The sequence below is a fragment of the Salvelinus sp. IW2-2015 genome, linkage group LG25 (assembly GCF_002910315.2).
Source record: "Salvelinus sp. IW2-2015 linkage group LG25, ASM291031v2, whole genome shotgun sequence".
Taxonomy (NCBI): Eukaryota; Metazoa; Chordata; class Actinopteri; order Salmoniformes; family Salmonidae; genus Salvelinus; species Salvelinus sp. IW2-2015.
In genome coordinates this window covers 24,213,189-24,222,812 of record NC_036865.1, presented here as the reverse complement: position 1 = coordinate 24,222,812, position 9,624 = coordinate 24,213,189, and the positions used below count along the sequence as shown (strand labels likewise).

The 9,624-nt window shown below is 45.0% G+C and overlaps 1 protein-coding gene across 3 annotated transcripts in view; it reads left to right on the top strand.

The window, feature by feature from the left end:
• Positions 1–9,533, top strand: part of LOC111952002 (1-phosphatidylinositol 4,5-bisphosphate phosphodiesterase epsilon-1) — a 41,060-nt gene extending 31,527 nt beyond the window's left edge. For 2 of the 3 annotated variants that reach the window (XM_070434997.1, XM_070434996.1), the window contains exons 20-32: positions 1,410–1,534; positions 1,717–1,822; positions 1,972–2,112; positions 2,426–2,725; positions 3,110–3,273; positions 3,467–3,728; positions 5,259–5,377; positions 5,710–5,838; positions 6,003–6,248; positions 6,570–6,728; positions 6,871–7,095; positions 7,503–7,698; positions 8,441–9,533. In XM_070434997.1, the coding sequence (XP_070291098.1) occupies positions 1,410–1,534; positions 1,717–1,822; positions 1,972–2,112; positions 2,426–2,725; positions 3,110–3,273; positions 3,467–3,728; positions 5,259–5,377; positions 5,710–5,838; positions 6,003–6,248; positions 6,570–6,728; positions 6,871–7,095; positions 7,503–7,697 (2,171 nt within the window). In that variant the 3' untranslated portion in view covers position 7,698; positions 8,441–9,533. The remainder of the gene's footprint in view (positions 1–1,409; positions 1,535–1,716; positions 1,823–1,971; positions 2,113–2,425; positions 2,726–3,109; positions 3,274–3,466; positions 3,729–5,258; positions 5,378–5,709; positions 5,839–6,002; positions 6,249–6,569; positions 6,729–6,870; positions 7,096–7,502; positions 7,699–8,440) is intronic. The other variant, XR_011474089.1, reaches the window with a different exon arrangement.
• The last annotated feature ends 91 nt before the right edge of the window (positions 9,534–9,624 follow it).

Genomic DNA, 9,624 nt, shown 5'->3' with positions numbered 1-9,624 from the left:
GGTCTTAATCAGAGGCAGGTGGTCGATCGTTGTCTCTGATTGAGAATCATACTTAGGTAGCCTGTTTTCCACTATGGGTTGTGGGTAGTTATTTTCTGTGTCTGTGTTTCACCATACAGAACTGTTTCGTTGTTTGTTGTGCTTTTTTGGGTTATTTTTTTTGTTTCAGTGTTCTTGTGATTATTAAAAATCTAATTATGGACACTTACCAGCTGCACATTGGTCCGATATTTCCTACTCCTCCTCAGACGAAGAGGAGATCGTTACAGAACTACCCACCAAACCAAGACCAAGCAGAGTCGGTAACCAGGAGCAGAGGGTTCTGGATCCTGGACTTGGGGAGGAGATACTAGACGGTAAGGGTCCCTGGGACAGGCTGGGGAATATCCGCGCCCCAAGGAAGAAACTGGAAGGCAAGCGAAAAAGCTGAGCCGGCGGCGGTAAAATGAGGTAAGGGCGCGCCAACCAGGCACGAGAGGTAGGCCTGTTTTTTTTTTGGGGGGGGCACAGCGGGAGATAATGGCTGAGTCAGGGATAGACCTGAGGCCAAACTCTCCGTGCTTACCGAAGAAGCGCAGTACGGGTCAGGCACCGTGTTTATGCAGGTCAAGCGCACGGTGTCGCCAGTATGGCTCATAGCCTGGTTGGGACTATAGGGCCAGCCCCCGCGCAAGTGCCATGCGAGTGTGGCTATCCAGCCAGGGCGTGGTGTGTGCCGGCTCAAGGCGTGTCTGGTGCTCCGGTAACGCCATTTCGGCCCAGGGTATCCTGCGCCGGCTCTGCGTGCGTGTCTCCCGGGCGCTGGAGGGGGCCAGTTGCGTCCTATGCCTGAGAACCATACTAGGCCAAATACATAGAAATATAACACACAGAACAAAACATAGACTAACAACATAGAATGCCCACCCCAACTCACGCCCTGACCAAACTAAAATAAAGACATAAAAAAGGAACTAAGGTCAGAACGTGACACTTATCCTGGGACCCCCTACTCACTCTTCCTCTGTAGCTGACGCCCTGGCTTTATCTACTGCTTCTTCTCTCCCAGAAGGTAATAAAAAGAATCAAATTAATCACTTAAGATTTGCCAATTCCACAGCATGCTTGTCCTATTGCTGAATAGATTTGTGCTCTGTTTGTGCAGTGCTCTAGTACACTGGCTGTGTGACTGTGTGTTGTGACTTTTCGAAAGCTTCTTATACTAAATTAGTACCCACTGATACTCAATTTGATTACCAAGTGGGTCAAAAACGACAAGAGATTGCTTGAAAGCCAATAGTTTTTGGCCACARGTTTTAATGTTACTTAGATCACTGAAAACCTCAAATTAGATTACACTGCATGAATGTGTGTTTTTGTTTATACTGCAATAATAATGTCTTTGGCTGGGAATGTCTACATTGATACAGATAATATCCTGGAGGATAGGCCTGAGGGAAAGTCTCTTTCAGGGGAGAAGTTACAGACCAAACACAGTAACGAAGTCCCCAAGAAGATGAAGAAATGCGAGAGAGCTACTCACAACAAAGGAGAAGTGAGTTTGTCCTCCATTCAGGATCCAGCAGACATAGGAATACAAAAGTATTTATCTTGTTGGAATTTTTCTTAATTAACCAGTTTCTCCCGTTATTTTTGATTAATAACATCATGAGACAAGAGTTTTGTCTCTTTTGCATTTTTACACACTCTCTCACTCGCACACATGTATTTGGCAAGGAGCTGGAGGAAGAGTTCAAGCTGCCTCGAAGCAAGAAGGAAGGACGCCAGATAGCCCAGGGGCTCTCAGATCTGGTGATCTACTGCCAAGCTGTCAAATTCCCAGGTCTTTCCTTACATTACATCAGCTTCTATAAACAAACTATACAATGCCTTGTAAATAGCCTTGTGTTCCAGTCTCACATTCACGAGAGGTTAACGTAATATTCCTGACTTGTGAGATCTTGTGAAGGTATGAGTCTGTGTGTGTCCCAGGTCTGTCCACTTCCAGGGAAAGAAAAGAGAGACAGGAAATTCTTTCTCCTAAAGGAAAGGGAAGGAGGTACATCTTTGGGAAAGATCCAGAGAAAGGTGTTCCAGGGGACCCATCGACAGTGATGCGCACCCCAGGGAGAGGTAGACTACTCTTCTCTGCCCCATGCCTAGCTATCAAAACGTAGTTCTAACTCAATGGTTAAGGGTCTGCTACCTCTTCCTAGACAGGCTGGACATCTTTTGGATATATTTGAAAGTTAAACCCTTTGCGTTCAGTATGTCTCACACACACACACACACACACACACACACACACACACACACACACACACACACACACACACACACACACACACACACACACACACACACACACACACACACACACACACACACACACACACACACCCCTTACACACACCCCTCTCATAACCCTTTCCCCCTAAATCTGAAGGAGCAGCATCAGAGGGCCCCTGTTCCAACTGGGAAGAGCCACCCACCTCCCCTCTGTACACCTGTAATGCCTCCCTCAGCTCCCTCATCCACACCCCAAAGTGCTACCACGTCTCCTCAGTCAATGAGAACGCCGCCAAACGCCTGTGTCGCCGCTACGCCCAGAAGCTGATCCAACACACCAGCACCCAGCTCCTGCGGACCTACCCAGCAGCCACACGTATCGACTCCACCAACCCCAGTCCCCTACTCTTCTGGCTGCATGGAATACAGCTGGTCGCTCTCAACTACCAGACCGATGGTGAGCTAGACACTAGGAGTCGTCAACTAAGTAAAGTTTGCTTCATTATGCCAAATGTGGGAGAAAGTGGGAAATTCATTTGGCTAGCTTCATATGAGGAACTGATATTTGGCCTATTGCCAGAACGAGTTGGCCCTGTCTGCATTCAGTCAAAAGTACGAAGGGACAAGGGGTTCGGCGAATTCAATATTTCAGAAGTTGATTCAGAGAGGTCATTTGTAATTGGAGCACAACATGCTTCTTGAAAATTACATTGTCTGTCTGAAAGTCTAGTTTTTGGTGCACAAACCTATTTTTGAGTCTCTCCAATAGTTTACATATTTCTCTCTCTCTCTCTCTTTCTCTTTCTCTTTCTCTCTTTCTCTCTCTCTCTCTCTCTGACAGACCTTCCCTTGCAACTGAACGCCGCCATGTTTGAGCCTAACAGGGGTTGTGGGTACGTTCTGAAGCCCCCGGTCCTGTGGGACCACAGCTGCCCACTCTACGGACACTTCTGCCCCCTGGACAGAGACCCAAGGGGGATGAGCCCCGTCCTGTTGTCTCTCACTGTGAGTACATAGCAGAGGTAATGGATTGAATGTATACATGTGTACAACAAGTAGCTAGTGATCCTCAAAGGCAGCAGTGTCAACCGGTTTCCTTTTTCGGTCAGTTCATCTGGTGCAACACATTTTTTCTTGACGTCTTTCTCTATCGGTGTCTCTCGCCTATCCCCCCCTTCTCTCTTTCCATTCCTTCCAGATTATCTCTGGTCAGAATCTATGCCCAGGGACTACAGCAGGCAGTCCATGCATCGAGGTAGACATCCTGGGGATGCAGGCTGATGGGTGTCACTTCCGCACCAAACCCGTCCACCGTAACCCCCTGAACCCCATATGGAACCAGAGCTTCCACCTCCCCCTGCTTATGGCTGACCTGGCCTTCCTACGTTTTACCGTGGTGGAACACAACAGTTCCCAGACCACCGCTCAGAGAATCATATCACTCAGAGCACTCAGGACAGGTAGGCACACACGCACACTACATCATTTCATCTGTGACTTATCTTCCACACACTGGCACACACACAAAGAGTGTGTTTTTATTAGAAGACCCAAGCCTGGTATAGCTATAATCATTTCAGATAAAAAGAGACTCATTGTCACATGAGACATTTCAAACATGAACACCTGCTGTGAGTGGGGCTACAATCTTTCCTAACATTAAAGCTAGAATCCTTAGTTCCTACATACATTTTTGGACTTGTAAATAAATGATATATACCCATTGATTCTTGAAGAATATAATAATAAGAGTAATAATATAACTTAGAAATTCCTCATGAGCTTAGTTCAACTGTCGTATCCCATCAGAACCAAAAATATAAGCTTGTTTTAACTCCAATGTTTGTAAACAATGTAAATGCAAAGACTGTATGGCCTCAAAACATGGTTAAAACTATAATGTTGATTTCATGGATGGTCTGTCCTTGCATCCATAGGTTTGTCTATGAATTTGAGAGTGGTTATATTTTCTCCAGGCCCATCCCTCAGCTTTTTACCAAAACAGAGGTGGGGTGGACGCTTTGTTATTGTTTTAATTAAGGACTATAGCTTTAACACTTCTGCTYTGCCTCTGAATGAGCACCAAATGGTCACGTTTGGCTCAGTTGGTAGAGCATGGCCCCTGCAACGCTAGGGTTGTAGGTTCGATTCCCACGGGGGACCAGTACAAATGAAAATGTATGCACACACAGTGTAAGTTGCGTCTGCTAAATGAATAAAATGCTAACTGAATGGTCATACTGTATACCAAGGGAATGGCCATGTGCAAACAAATAGGATACATGCAAATGACCTGTACCTATTTGTCTTCACATGCCCATTCAAGGCTTATTACACCTGGATCTTTTTGTCCAGAATAATGTCGTAATGTGAAGGTAGGCTTCAGTCATGAGTATCGTCAGACAGTTTGGGTTTGATGTGCAATAAATGTAACCGACATTTTCTAAATACTGTAACCCTGTTTCAAAACTGAAAATAATTCATTCTATTTTTTTATTTTCTTCTGGGGGTAGGCATGCTGCATTTGAAGGTTCAGTGGTTGTAGAACTATGGCTGCATATCATTTTAATCCATATTTCATACAATAATACATTTGATTTTTAAAGCTACATGCTTCAGCACTCGGCGGTCCCGTTCTGTGAGCTTGTGTGGCCTACCACTTTGTGGCTGAGCCATTGTTGCTCCTAGATGTTTCCACTTCACAATAACAGCACTTACAGTTGACCGGGGCAGCTCTAGCAGTGCCGAAATTTGACGAACTGACTTGTTGGAGATCAACACAACCTTTTTCAATTTGATTAGCTAATTGAATTCACACAAAATGGGTAAAATTCTATGCCCATATAAAGTTCAGTTTAAAAGAGACAGCATGGGTAAAACAAAACTAGAAGAAAGGCAGAAAAAGTTGCAATGCTGTCAAATGAGAGCATTATTTTTCCAATACTAAAAGTGGCAATCATTTCAAAACTGTGTGGGGGTGTGTGTGGCAGGATACAGACACGTGCAGCTGAGGAATCAGCACAACGAGGTCCTGCCAGTCTCCAGTCTGTTCATCTACAGCCGTACATCTGAAGACAGCGGAACAGCAGGTTCACGGCCTGCATCATGGGTGAGTCTGTAGTCTATAGTGTGTAGTGAGTGTATAGTGGGTGAGTGTGTAGTCTATAGTGTGTAGTGAGTGTATTAGTGGGAGTGTTAGTCTACGTGCTTTTGAGGTATATGATGTATGAGTGTGTAGTCTATAGTGTGTAGTGAGTGTATAGTGGGTGAGTCTGTAGTCTGTAGTGTGCATTGAGTGTATATTGGGTGAGTGTGTAGTGCAGGGTTTTCTCCTACTCCTGTCCTTGAGAGCCACAGGGTGTGCAGGATTTTGATTCAGCCGTGCATTAACCACTAAACTCACGCCGTCTGTGTGTCTGTGTGTCTGTGTGTGTCTCCCAGCTCTTCAGCACTGAGGAGCGTAGGGCTGCTGTGCAGTACAGGGTCACCGTCCATGGAGTCCCTGGGCCTGAGCCTTTTACAGTGGTGGGTGTGAGTGAGAGGACCACTGCCAGAGAGCTCCTACACAATGTAAGCATGTCATCTTTCAATTCACCATGTACTGTACCTCGGCATTCTACACATTTGGTGGGGGGTTAAGATCATTTGGATCTTCGAGATTCATTTCAACAGTGCAATTGCAGCAATATAATGCTTCATCTCTATCTTTCTCTCTCTCTATATCTTCCTCCCAGATCCTTCCATCCCTCTCCTCCTCTACTCTAGAATCCCTCTCTTCTTACGTCCTGATGGAAGAGAGGGTGGCATTGCCCCGTGAGAGGGGGGAGGCTCAGGGTGAGGTTCGGGGTGAGAGGGGGGAGGTTCGGAGGCCTCTCCTGCAGAGGACGATCAGGCATGAGGAGGAGATACTCAGGGTTGTCGAGAGCTGGAACCCTGACGAAGGCTACCTGGGCAGAATATGCCTCAAAACGAGAGAAAAGGTCTGGTTGTATTTCAACCTACTCAAAATCACTGTTCCGTTCTCTTATGACCAAATGTATGACTTCCAATTGGTAAAGTCATTGCACAGTTTTTACATTTTGTTGCTTCAGAGCCTAGAATTCAAATTATATTGGACATTTTTTTCTTTGATCTACTCAACTTGTTCAGCTTGTTCAACCCCAAAAACTGCTCTGTTCCTTTCAATGTATGTGTGGAATGCGCCAATTATGCCATTCTTCGCAGATATGAATGAACTGTTGTTGATGTCTCTAATAAAGACTTAACCTTAACCATACCTTTAATATTCACCTTTGTTTCAGCTTGTGAATGACGAGAAGCCAGTTATAGAGGAGATGGAGGTCAGCTGTGGACTGGAGGACGAATCCTTTCTGGTGGAAGTACATGGAGTGTCTCCTGACCAATCACCAGTGACCCTCAGAGCTCCCAGACACATCACAGGCAATGACCTCATCCAACAGGTYAGCATATGGGAGTCAGTCACGGGAGTGGTTACATTTCCCTAACCCCATTACTTACCAAACAAACAAAGTTGCAGGYGCAGGCTGTTATAATTACAGATCGTGCCTTTAACCGTGTACCTGATCTCCATTTAACTTGCAGACCCTGAGGAAAGCCAGACAGTCCAGCCTCCTGCTGTCAGCGGGCAACGCCAGTGACTACATTCTGATAGAGGAGGTAGTCAAGGAGCCCCTGGGGCGCAGGTTCCCTGCCAGACCCACCCAGAGGATCCTTCTGGACCAGGAATGTGTATTCCAGGCCCAGGGGAGGTGGAGGGGACAGGGGAAGTTCATCCTCAGACTCAGAGAGCAGGCTCAGGGAAAAGAGGTGAGGATATAGGATGAGGACATTGTGTGTGTGTGTGTGTGTGTGTGTGTGTGTGTGTGTGTGTGTGTGTGTGTGTGTGTGTGTGTGTGCTCATACACATCTAGATGTGTATAAGAGACAGGTGTGTGTGTGTGTGTGTGTGTGTGTGTGTGTGTGTGTGTGTGTGTGTGTGTGTGTGATACTTCAAGTGTTGTTGAWAGCCAAATGTATGAGATTTCCTGCATGGGCCACATTTATTGAATTTGTCAGTAACTGTAAAAATGTTTGTTGTGTTTAAGATGGCAAGACCAACCCAATCAAAAGAACAGTTTGCAAATGTCTCCAAATCTTAACAAATCCCTCTATTTTGTAATGACCAAAATTTCTCTGGAGTAGCTAGCCATAATTGACGGCTTCAATGTTCTCAGACAGCTCAGTGTGAAGACTGTGTCAGACCTGTTCGCGAGGATCGGCGGAAAGGAATATCGTTGGCGAGCGAGTTGAAACGACTGACAGGCCGGAGCCGGGCCGTATGGATCGGGGCTCACGCCTGCTCTGAGGTGGTGCACAGCAAGGATGAGAGGGCAGTGTGCTGTCTGCATCTGAGTGAGACCAGAGAGTGACGTTAGTGGTTCTCCTTCATACCTGTTCTACTACGCACACAGTGTATTCATAGTGAATTATAGGATCTCTATGTCCAACTCATAGAGATAAATAGAGGACTCTAGTGCCCAAAAGCCTGTTTTAGCATGGGCAGCGCCATTGAGGACTTTCAGAATTTTTAAGTAGTCAACTGGGTGGAACTTCCTATGGGTTAAGGAAGGATCACACAATTCCATCCAGGTCATCAGGACGGATCAGCCAATGAATTATACAAACATTCCATAACTGCAGGTGGCAGCATATTGCCAACCTTGGCTTTATACCTGTCCAGACAACACACTTCAGGTGGCAGTATGCACCCCTTTCAGTTTGTTTACCAACTCATAAAGTAGTAGAAGAAGAACATTGACTACTTCAAAATGGAGATGGCGCTGGCTATGGTCTCATAGATGCCATAATGGGACAGATGCAGTGTTGCGCCCTCTATCTAACTCTATGGTCCAACCCTCCCTTGAGTTTCTCTAACTAACTCCATGGTCCAACCAAATCCAAGTCTACTGCATAACTTACAGCTAAACAACCTCACTAGCATCATCATTTGGGGCAGAGAACCAACCATTCAATTTGGAATCTGGGAACCAGACTGAATTGTAAAAAGTAATATTTTATGTTCTCTGCTATCGATTGTCCAATTGAGAGTATTATTGTATGCTTGTAATATAATGTTTGTGTGTTTATCTCCCTTCACGCACTCTAATTAAAGATATCCAAGATGGGCTGACACTGGGAAGATGTGGAATTGGAGCCATGCAACTCCTGGGTGTCTGATGTGATTTGGACCAGGCAATAAGCCTAATCTACGTCTACCTAGAGCTGGAAATGGCACCTTATCAGCATGTGAATTTATTGAAGACTTGCATTAGTTCCCCAAGCAAATGCCTAACGAAAATGGGGAGAATCTCAATTGGATTTCCTTGCCTCCTTTTCGAGGAGGAGGCGAGGAAACCAGGAAATAAATGCACTTGTCATCAGGCAAATTACATTTACAGAGGTGGAATCACATTGTCTGTTAAAAACAGTAGGATAAATACACATGTAGCTAGAGTCCATTCCATTCTCCTTTTTTCTGTCCTTGTGGCATGCAGAAGACCCAGGTTCGAATCCAGTCGGAGATGAAAGACGAACACACTGACTGTAGGACAGACCAGCAGATGGTGATATTGTGCTTTCCGATGGATACATAAGACATCAATCTGGCAAGTTTGAAGTGGCTGGAGGAAATGTGAAGAATCTCAATTTGAGTCGAGGAGATGGAAACAGGAAATAAATGTGCTTGTCATCAGGCAAATTATGTTTAGAGGTGGAATCCCAAAAGACATGTTTAAAGTGGTTTAAAAATTCTAGTTGTGCTAGACATTTTATAGATAAAAGGATAAATAAGTAGAGTATCATTTTTAAATGTGTACATGCTTTTCCCCTCTGTGAAAAGAATAGTTGTTTCAAAGGAGGTGTGGCTGATTTCAAAACACTTCCGCGGTAGGATACAGCCGAGCATCCTTCGCCGCAGTTGGCAGTCAAGGAGCCAAACTCCTTCGTTGACCTATTAACAAATTGACACGCTCCTAGATATGCCAACCCCTTACTGGATTCCAGGTCACGGAGAGGAATTACTTTTTCCCAATTGAGAATCTCCCATGGTCAGACTCAAATAATCAGACAGACAATTTCACCCATCATCCCTCTAAACTAATTTCTCCAAATGTATTTTTAAAAAATTCTCTATTTTACATTACTGCTGGTGTACAATACTGCGATATTACTGTCATAGTAGTATATTAAACATTCCCAGTGCTATAGCTGTATCCTTTGGTCTATTTCCTCACAATGAATCTCTACAATAACAGACTTGAATTTGACACCAAACCGCTGTGATGACTGAAACAAGGA